Consider the following 11,211-nt stretch of genomic DNA (forward strand, 5'->3'; position numbering starts at 1 on the left):
ATTAGGTCATACACGCCTAGATAAACGGAAAAAACAAAAATCATCTTGATCCAAAAGTTTTATAACCCCAAAATGTTTTTTAATCATGGACGCTCATTCAACACTGTTTCCTATAATGTGGTCCACTTAAGATTTTGATATACCTCATTTTTGGTCTCATCTGGTAAAATGATCATTACAAATAGATGAACGGTATGGATGAAACACATACATCATGGTGGGGCCCACAGAGCACCGACTATCAGCCATTGGCTATGTCAGGGGGAGTAGCCAATCCGTTTCCCATTCCTTCGTTTTCTTAAAGTGACCCATGATATGATCCGTTTAGATTGACATATAGATACGTGAAGTGCATAATGGGCATAGGGGTTGGCTACTCCCCCGAATGACTAGCAGTTGATGTATGTATTTCATCCATGCCGTCCGCCCTATGCACCCAAAATTGAGGTTCATCCAAATGTCAAGTGGATCGCACAATGTTGATTGAACATCCACCATTAAAAACTTTTTGGGTGCCACAAAGTTTTGGATCAAGCTGATATATATTTTTTCCCTTCATCCAAGGCTATATGACCTAATCAACAGGTTAGATGTCAAAAAACCATTACAGTGGGCACATGGAGGTCTTTAATGGTGGACATTCAATCACTACTATTTTCCCATGGTGTGGTTCACCTGAAATTTAGATCTACCTCATTTTTGAGATCAAGCCCTAAACTTATCTTTCGAAATGGATGGACGGCGTGGATAAAACACATATATCATGGTGGGGTCCACATAGCACTGACCACTAGCCACCTGGCTGGTGGCGGCATCACTAGCCAAACCGGGTCCTAATGATGGCCATTTGCATGTGTCCCGATCTCTGCTTACTCTTCCAACATACCAAATAATTCCTCTTTAAACATTCCTAGGTACAATTTTCACATACACCACCATCTGAGACACGCATTTCCGAGCTCCCACCTCGACCTCGAGCGCAAACCAAAGCCCACTTCAGCACCTATGACCGATGCAAGGCTACCCTTCCAATTCCCATCTCCCAATTCCCATGCAACACTCCCCAACCTCACCCACGCGCTCCTGTACCCCAGTCCACAGACATACTTTCTCTTTTCCCGTATTTTTCATCTTTCGGTAATTTGAACTCTTTCCTTATGACTATTTTCTCTTATAATGTCACTACGCTTGTTTTTGTAAAATAAAATCAGGAAAATTTCTAGCTTAAAACAACAATACCAGCAATACCAGCTCCAACACCACTCTTACCTTTGTTATCCTTTTCTATCTCTCATGTCACCTATCTTCTCACCTCTCCTCTTCTTCTTCAACTACATTTTCCTCTCCCACTCTCTCCAACCTTTCCTTCCCAATACCAATTGTTCCGAACAATGCGGTCGCTTCCAACTCCCATTCCCATTCCACCTCTCCAATTCCTGCTCCTCAAACTCAACTGCTTTTCGTCTTTCTTGTACTAATTCCACCACTCTTTATGTGAACATCGAATCCCAAATCCTTCAAGTTCTCGACATTTTATCCGACTCTATCCTCGTTAACATCCCAACTTCTTCTTCTTCTTCTTCTTCTTCTTCCTGTCGTATGTCTTTTGACGTAAATTCTTTTACGTTGAAGGGTAATAGGTTTTATGGAGTATCTGATGATAATCTTATCCGTTTATATGACTGTGAGGATTCTTCTGTTTGTAAAGTGGACTGTGAGCAGTTTGAATTCCAAGGGTGTGGACGGAATGATAGTTTTAGCTGTTGTTATCCGTTGTCAGATCGCAGCGTTTGGCAGTTCGGAGATGGGTTTTCCGTGTTTACGGAGTTTGGTTGCCGGAGATTTGAAAGTTGGGTTGTGGAGTCGGGAACAAAGTCGGCAAAATGGGGGATTAAGATCGAATGGGCAGTTCCGAAGAATTCTTCGGAGGGTGCTTGTGCTCGGAATGCGGTGTTTATGAATTCAACGGCTGTTAGAGGGGGAGGGAGGTGTGTGTGCAAGACGGGATTCGTTGGGGATGGTTTTGCGGAGGGAGTTGGATGCTTGCAATGTGAGTTGTTTGTGTTGTTTTCCATGCTTGAATCATAAATGCCATGTCTATTTCTGGCTCCCACCTTGCCCAGATCTGCGAATGTGGCATATAGGTGCATGATCACAACGGTTCGTCAGGTGGGCCCCAAACATCTTTGTGCTATTACTGGAAAATTAGGTGGATCTGGTCGCCTACTGGGCTGCATATCTATGGACTGCAAGGTAGAAACATGGGTCAAATGTTCATATTCAATGTACGTGTGGCCCGTGTAGCGACTGGTACGGCCTATTTTTGGCACCACGACACATCCATGGTGGGTCAGTTGATGAACGGCCCTGATCTCGTACATAATTTATTTGTCATTGAAGATGGAAATGGATTGGCTACTCCCCTGCCACCAGCCAATGGCTGATGGTCGGTGCTCTGGGGGCCTCACTATGATGTATGTGTTTCATCCATGCCGTCCAACTATTTTTCTAGATAATTTTAGAATGTGAAACGAAAAATGAGGCATATCCCAATCTCAAGTGAACCACATTACAGGAGACTGTTGAATAAGCGGCGACCATTAAAAACTTTTTGGGGGCACATAAAAGTTTTGGATCAAGCTGATCTTTGTTTTTTCCCTTCATCTAGGTCTATATGATCTACTCAACAGATTGGATGTCAAATAAACAGTACAGTGGGCCGTAGGAGGATTTTAATGGTGGATATCAAATCACTATTGTTTTCTTGTGGTGTGGTCTACATGAGATTTATATCCCTATCATTTTTGGCTTTAGCCCTAAAATGGTCTTTGAAAATGGATGAACAGCATGGATGAAACACATCCATCATGGAGGGGCCCAGATAGCACCGACCTGGCTGGGGGAGTAGCCAATCCGTTTCCATTGAAGATGTGATCTTGCTCTGCTTTATATATATATATATATATATATATATATATATATATATATTGTGTAATGGATATTTATTTTAGTTTCTCTTCTCTGTGATCAACCCTGGTTAATGTGTTGAGCTAGATGCCAAAAAAAGTGGGGCCTATTTTCAGATTGTTGATCTATTGGGACCCATCATAGACGAGCGATGCTATTGTAATATCCTCAATAGAACAATCGTAACCCTTTAATTTGGGCCTGCAGAAAGATGGTTAAGGGAGGATACAACAACCGTCCGTACCCAATTGAGAAGAAAGCCTGAAATTGGTCGCTAGGATCTTCCATCATAGGATATTTACAGTGCATAGCCTACCCATGGTGGGGCCATAAAAGCTATGGTTCATATCAATGGTCATGTATCCAATCATAAAAGATGAAAATTGGACTAATTCCTCTGTTTCTTTTCATAATGTTAGTGCTAATTCAAATTCTCCAGTAAAGTTCCATTCGAGGTCCGAAATTCTTACTGCAGATATGAGGGTGGAATCATATTTCAGACTTTTCTTTTCCTTTTCAGCGTGTATCAAGGATGGGCAGATCGTATATGGCGTAGACTGTCACAGCCAAACAGACAGCAAGAGGAGATTCCTAATTCTAGCCGGTACGTGATTAAGGCCATGTTTGAATGCACTATCAAATTGAATTGTGATTCCTAATGCAAGAAAATGAAAATAACTATATAGTAGTTTCCTTTGGCCATTTTTGGGTGCTGCTAAGAATGAGTGCTAATTCATTTTTTTATTTTTTATTTTTTCTTGACAAAAGGTGTTGAGTTGAAAACTTGTAAATGCCTGTCAGAAGTGTACCGATGCCGGGATGTGAGCTTAAGGGGTTGTTTGGATGCCTATAAATTTTTTTAGTTGTAATCGAATTATGTAATAGCGTAAAGTGTTTACTACCTGTCCTTTTTCACTTTTTAAGTTGTAATATGTTTACAGGTAAACAGATGTTTGTGTTTGAATAACCTGTAAATTGTTTACAGCCTATTGTCAAGTCTTACTTACATTTATTAATCATTTAGGCCTATTGTTTGGATAACCTGCCTATTGTTTACCATCTACAATGAGTTCTTTGGTAAAAATAATAATCTCATGGTCACTTGAGGGATATGAGTCAACTTTACATCTTTGCTCATCACCTTGCTAATAAAGTGTTAATGGACCTCAAGGTTCTTCATATATGCATGACATGTCAGATTGGATATCAACATAATCAAGCCAACTCAGCCACTCATGATTGAATAGTGGACTTTTCTTTAAAATCTCTTGGGTAGTAGCATTAACCACACACTTTCACATATAACTAGCATTACAGCTCAATATTCAGCCTATATAATAGACAATGCAACAGTAGGTTGCTTCCTACTTCACCAATTAAAACTGAAACAGAAAGCTGATGTGGAGTGATGTGTAGATGGGTCCCCAGAATATTTCTGTAAGCTTGATTAATACATCATATTTGTAAAACACGCTTTTATTAATGGTTACGTTGATATATTTCTAAATATGCTTCATTGTATCCATACTCTTATATAAACTGCCTGATATGACCTAATTGGATATGCCATATTTGAAAGAGTGATGGTTATGTATATTAGGCTACCAACCATCTTTCAATAAACACATGCATTTGTGAGTAGGTCATCTTCATCCTTCTGACTGATTGTGATTCAGTTTAAGTAAAGTTGAAATCATTTTTGATATTACCAAACTAAACTTTGCAAGCAAGTCTATATCATATTACTTTTATCCCTTTTTATCTTTTGTTATTCCAATACTTGAAAAGTATTGAAAGCCTCCCAAATCCTTCATCTTAAACCTTTGAAAAAAAAAAAAAAAAAATTCTACTTTTTTGCTTCTTTTAGAACATTAATTATAATGATTTAATCATCTACATAAACAAAACATACAACTATTCTTTTTGTAGGGTGGTTCAGAAAAGTGCATGATCAATGGAAGAAGAAATAAAACCATTTGTTAGTAAAAAATCTAACCTTTGAAAACCAAGCTTTAGATGATAGAGCACCTTGTTAACCAAATAGGTTTGATTCTTATTATAATAATAAATATTACTGTTACTTATTTTTAAGAAACTATTTTTGAATTGTTTATAATGTGATTAAGAAGAAGATTAACATTTAGCAAATAAGAGTGTTGTTTTACTTTGAGAGAGTTAATGATCAGACCGTTACATTAATAGATCGGAGGTTATAAAAAGGGATTAGCAACCCATTGCAAATATACAAGACAACATAAGAAAATAAGAGAAACACAAGAAAACTCCAACCTACTATTTGGAAGAGCACTCACCTGCTGCGATCACCAGTCTCAAGGCATTTCTCTCTTCATTTGGGCAATTTAGTTGGTCCCAATCTCTGGATTTTTTAGGAAACACCACTATATTAGTTATTTCAATTTAATTAAACTAAATGTATGCAATCACCTGTGCATCCAAACACAGCCTAATTCATTTGGTTTCTATTCTACAACTCTTTAGCAACTGCGTATCTTGGTTATGCTGTTTTCTACGGTCGTAACGCTTTCAGCTGCTATAAAAAAAACAGGGGTACTCGTCTCTGCTTTCGTTATTGCTGCCATAGTTGTATATCACGCTCTATGTAGGCCCTCCATCAAGGCAAACAGGTTGGGCCCCAACCCAGCCCATCTCCAAAGTATCACTGCATTCCGCAAGGCTTGCAGGACTCGATTATTCACATACAGAGAGCTGGAGCAGGCAACAAAAGGGTTCGACAGTGATCAGAACATAGGCAATGGTAGTGACGAAACGGTCCATGCCGGGGTGCTTGACGATGGGTCCCTTGTCGCAGTGCATAAAATACAATGCGACAATGAACAAGACTTCATGCAGGTTCTAATGCGAGTTGAGTTCTTTTCCATGATCTCACACAAGAACGTGGCCCACCTCCTTGGATGCTGTATTGATTCGAGCAACATGCTATTTGTGGTGTATGAATTCTTTGCCAATGGGACCCTTGATGAATATCTAACGCGGGAGAGCGGCAAATGTCTTGATTGGTGGCAGCGGATGAGTATTGCTGCTGAATTGGCAAATGCTCTTGCGTACTTGCAATTAGAACTCTCTCCTCCTGTCTACCACCATGACCTTAGATCAAGTGACATTTTCTTAGATCACGACTACTCTGTTAAGATTGCTGGGTTTCGACTATTAAAGCCCGGACCCGATGATGGGTTTGGGTCATATAGTATTTTCCAAGGCTCACATCAACAGCTAATGAGCAAAAGCGATGTGTACAGTTTCGGCGTCGTGCTAATGGAGATAATCACAGGATCAAGGCATGCAGAACTTCCGCCCTTGGCTCTGCACAAGGTAAGAGATGGGAAATTAGATGAGATTGTAGATCCAATCCTCTGTTATCGCGAACGTCCTTCTTGGCGGGAACAAATTGATAGAGTTGCTGATGTGGCTGCACGGTGCTTATCATTCGGCGGAGATGGTAGGCTTTGTATGGGGGAAGTTGCAGGGGAGCTTGTACAGATCACAAAGGCGAATTCGGAGGGTAGGAGGAGAGGGACCGCTTTGGAGGAGACCTTTTCGACATCGAGCCTTTTACAGATGATATCGATGTCGCCTGACTCCCTTTACGTGCCTCCAATGAATGTTGAGAAGCAGTAATTCAGGCATGTATTTTGGAGGGAATTCCATTAGAAAATTTAAAGAGCTGTAAGCTTACTTCATGGAAGATTGGAATTCTGCCTAAATTATCTATTTTCTCATGTAAACGGGTCGTGAATCTCGTGATCGGGTTTGGTCAGGGTCTCCCTAAGGGCCTGTTGGGAGCGTGGATTTGGAATCCCTGGATTTGAAATCCTACTACTGTATTTGGCACCCTGGATTGGGAATCAACTTTGATCCAAAAGTAGCTATGCATGGTATATTTACATGGGTTTGAATTTAATTACTAAATCAATTTTAATATTCTAACTAGTGACGTTATGTAATGTTTAACATAATAGCCGTAATAAGCCCGCTGAAATATACGCTTTGCCTTGAAAATGATGAAATTCCAAGTCTTGGATGGGCCACAAGCACAAGATCATGAGTGACTAACCAATGATTTTTAGCCGTTGATTTACATAGATAATGTTTGGACGGTGCTGATCATCATATTAAAGTAATTATAGTGATGCAATTAATAATCTAATTATTTTTGGATATCATTAGTGGGCCAAGTGCCCAATAAAATAATAATATGGTGACACACATGTTACACATGCAACTATTAAATGGATTTTAGGTGTGACCCAGGCTGTCACCCTATATCTCAAATTTGTCTTTGAGGGGATTTGAAATCCCCTGGATTTGAAACCCTTTATGCTGTCAAACAATTAGGAGATTTGCCCCAAATCCAAGGTGCCAAACGACCCCTAAGGCTAACCTGATTACTAAACTGGTGTCTATCCCAAGGCTGACCCACGACCCTGTACTCAGTCGGTTGACCGGCCCATTTAAAAATTGTCGAGCTCGAGCGAGACTTGACTCAACCCTTTAATTGTAATTGGGTCCAGCTCGCCCACCATGACTCAACTCATGATTAAGAATGCACATCATCCATACTTTTTCTTGTTTATTTTAGTTTGAGTTTTGAGTCAGATCTAGCTAGATCCTCTTGCATAAGCCTTTCATAAACTATTAGCCCAGTTGGGTTGGGTAAGTGTCCAACCCAATCCTCATCCATTTACTAATAGTCCAGCCTGAGCCTGAGCCTGAGCCTGAGCCTGAGCCGCTCCCATTTTGCTTCGCCCAGACTAGCATCAAAATCAGTCGTGCTAGTTGATCAAAATCCGCTAGTTTTCTAAAAAATTTAAAATGAGCAGCCTGCAGTTTTCAAGTACGGAGAAATAACCGCTTCTATGATCTTCACTCACAGGTAGCAACGGCTAAGCGCTGTTAATTCGTAAAAAGGATGGTTTTACCCATATTCACTTTTGTTTTTACGATCATATCTCATTTGAAGGGGGTGTGCTTGAGGACGATTTGATGGGGTCCGCCTGTTTTTTTATTTATGATACACGTTGTCCATCTGTTTTTCCATCTCATTTTAGGACATGAGTGGATCACACCACATAATGATGGGGTTTTCCTCGTCAGTTCAAGGGAGAGACAGTGCAGCGGGTTGAAAATTCGGAGTTTTTCACCGCACTGCTCGACCGGTCGAGTGGGTTGCTCAACCGATCGTGAGTGGCGCTCGACCAGTCGAGTAGGGCTTGACTCAAAGTCCAGCGACCATTTGATGATTTTTCTTCGGGGTACTCGACCAGTCGAGGGAGGTACTCGACCGGTCGAGTGAGCCACTCGATCGGTCGAGGACTCAGCTCGACCAGTCGAGGTTACGCAAATTCGAGTCCGGATCTTTTGCGGACTATGGAAATCTGAGGCAGTTTCGCAAGAGGTGCAAAAGGGAGTTTCCTAAACTATAAATAGGGGTGCCTAGGGCCTTTCTAGGCAATGTAAGAGGGTTTCCTAAATCTTTGCAAGGGTTTGCTAAAGGGTTTAGGGCTATCAAAGGTGTGAGAGAGAGAGAGAGAGGAAGCTTGTGGAAGGGAGGTTCTGCTCGTAGAAGTGATCTACTATACACTCGACATCTCAGCGCTTCTACATCTTCGTAATCGGTGAGATCTCTCTGTTTTTCTTTTATTCTCTTATTGTTTATCAACTCCTGCGTGAGTGAAGAAGGTTGTAACGTTCTACTTCATAGTGAATTGTTGATATGGACAAGGTCCCGTGGTTTTTACCTATTTGAGGGTTTTTCACGTAAAAATCTCTTGTGTGGTGTGGTTTATGCTTTGATCTATTTCATCGCTTTATTATCCCATAATTCTGGTTTGTTTTGGGAGGCTAGATCCTAAGGTTTTGTGTAAGGCCCCCAACACATAAAAGAGTGGTGATTGGATGCCTACAATTAAAAACGAGTTAAAGGCATGGAAGTTTGAGATCAAGCTGATATTTGTGTTTTCAGCTGGTGATTGAATGCCTGCCATCTAAACACAGGTATGTGTGACCTTTCAACGGGTTGGATGCCAAATAAACATCTTGGTGGGCCTTAAAATGTTTCCGAGGTCAACTGTTATTATTCCAACTGTATCCTTTGGTCCGGTCCACCCGTGGTTCAGATTTGCTTAAATTTGGGCTCATGTCCAAAAATGAGCGAGCCGTCAAAATAGACAGTCCACATGGATATATAATATATGCATTAGCCACGATCAAGGTTGCAGCACGTTGGGTGAGGCCGGGTCGCATCCGTAGCCGATTGCTTGAAGACTGGGCTAGCAGGTTCCTGTGATGGGAAGCTATCTTGGTCTCATAGAGATTCGTGTGATAAATCCACTCCATTCATTAGTTTCTAATCATCATAATAAGACCATGAATCTAAAAATCAGACTAATCCATAACTTAGGTGGGCCACACCAAAACAAATACAGGGATTGAACGCCCACCATTGAAAACTTCATGTGGCGATAGGAGTTTTGTATCAGGACAATATATGTTTCTACAGCTTCTATAAGTGGTAATAACCTTATAAACGGTTTGGGTGGCATGACTCGGCTCAGGAAAATTCCACTGGTGGACATTTTCATTCTCATTTGTGCCGTGTGACTCACCTGAGTTATGAATTTATGCCTGAATTTTAGAGTCCCTAAACTATGGATGTCACGCCCCCAACCCGGAGATCGGACTTACAGGAATCCTGATCGCCGAATCCAATGCCGATAGCATCCGTAGTACCCCATTCTCGGCTCCCAGCACACATACGCCAGATTTCGATCTTGGGATCCTACAAGATAGATTTTTCAACGTACATTTATCTCGTAAGAAGCTTAACCCCAAGTTTACCCAAATCACAAAGGCAACATCATCATCACATATCCACTAATATAATAATTTGAATACAATGCTGAAAGGAAAATACATATATTGAAATCAAAGCTCTAGAGGTCTGCTGCATGCTCCAAGCTCAACATTACTGCAACCTAAAGTCACCTACACGCATCTATCGTGCATAAGCTTATAGAAAGCTTAGTGGGTGGTGAAAGTGTGTGCACAAGGTAAGTGCCAAGTAAGCAAAATCAGAGTAATCAGAGTAAGCAGAAATATTGACAAGCCCATAAATAATGCAATATTAGAAATACTGGTAAGTTCATAAATCATATAATATCAGAATAACGTGAAAACATGTTGATAAGCCCATAAATACCATCAGCCTTATGCAGGCTATGCGATGCAAAAATATAACAAACCAATATCATATACTGATGAAGTAATGTAAATCAGCTATGCAATGCGGAGACAAAGTAAGCCAAATGCTATGCGCTGAGGATGCAATGCAATACGCGATGTGAATGAAATGACTAAGTTGGAGTATGAAGTCAGGATGATAATACGTAGTATCGCAGGTTATGGGGTCTATCACAAAGGACTTCTATCCAAACCAGTCCCATACCTAAATTTGGATGGTCAGACTCAATGTGGTAGACTCCTAGTCTCAGGTTAGTCGTGCGCCCAACCAAAATCCTGGCCATGCGAAAGTTCACAACAATTAGTTGCGCACTACCAGCCCGAGTGGATAGTGAGTAGATGAATGAATGGGTATGTAACTCCTACTCAATAAGTCCACATATCAAGTATTGTTTTCCTTTGGGAAATCACTGGGGTCTATTACACTTTAAACCAGATTGTTGCCCCATCGCGCGCAACAAGGCGAGTGGAAGAGACCTCACTATTCGCCTGCCAATATCGGGCCCGACTCGTCGATAGTGGACCCATTCCTCGAGTTGGTCAAACTCAGCCTAGCTTTGCCCCCTTCTCTTGGGCAGGTAAGGTCGCACCCCTTTCCAACCGACCACGACATAGTGGGAGATGCGGCTTAATAGTATATGGCCCTCATGCGCTGATGCATCTACTTGGTCTAGATGTTGGAGTAACCTTTGAAAACAAGCGGGTTTAGGGACTTTCACTCAGGGATACCTATAGCAACCCATGTAGAACAGATTTTCGGTGTCCCATCTGGCCATCCACGATATGCGTGTGGAGGCTACGACCCTGATGTCGCTAGGGCGTATGGTAATCATAATCACACAATGTGAGATGCATGAATCACACAGTCCAATCATGCATCAATCCTACACATACCGTGCGCTCATGTGGGGTAACTCCGCCTATCAGGGAGTCTTATGAACAACCTGTCCTACGACATATACAATG

At 41.2% G+C, this 11,211-nt stretch overlaps 1 protein-coding gene across 1 annotated transcript; it reads left to right on the forward strand.

Annotated features, from left to right (window-relative positions):
- The first annotated feature begins 1,293 nt into the window (after window positions 1-1,293).
- On the forward strand, window positions 1,294-6,624 carry LOC131249604 (probably inactive receptor-like protein kinase At2g46850). The gene is made up of 3 exons (XM_058250402.1): window positions 1,294-2,050; window positions 3,488-3,571; window positions 5,516-6,624. Exons 1-3 carry the CDS (start codon window positions 1,294-1,296, stop codon window positions 6,622-6,624), a joined length of 1,950 nt encoding a protein of 649 aa, XP_058106385.1.
- The last annotated feature ends 4,587 nt before the right edge of the window (window positions 6,625-11,211 follow it).

The sequence above is a fragment of the Magnolia sinica genome, chromosome 6 (genome assembly GCF_029962835.1).
Source record: "Magnolia sinica isolate HGM2019 chromosome 6, MsV1, whole genome shotgun sequence".
Lineage (NCBI taxonomy): Eukaryota > Viridiplantae > Streptophyta > Magnoliopsida > Magnoliales > Magnoliaceae > Magnolia > Magnolia sinica.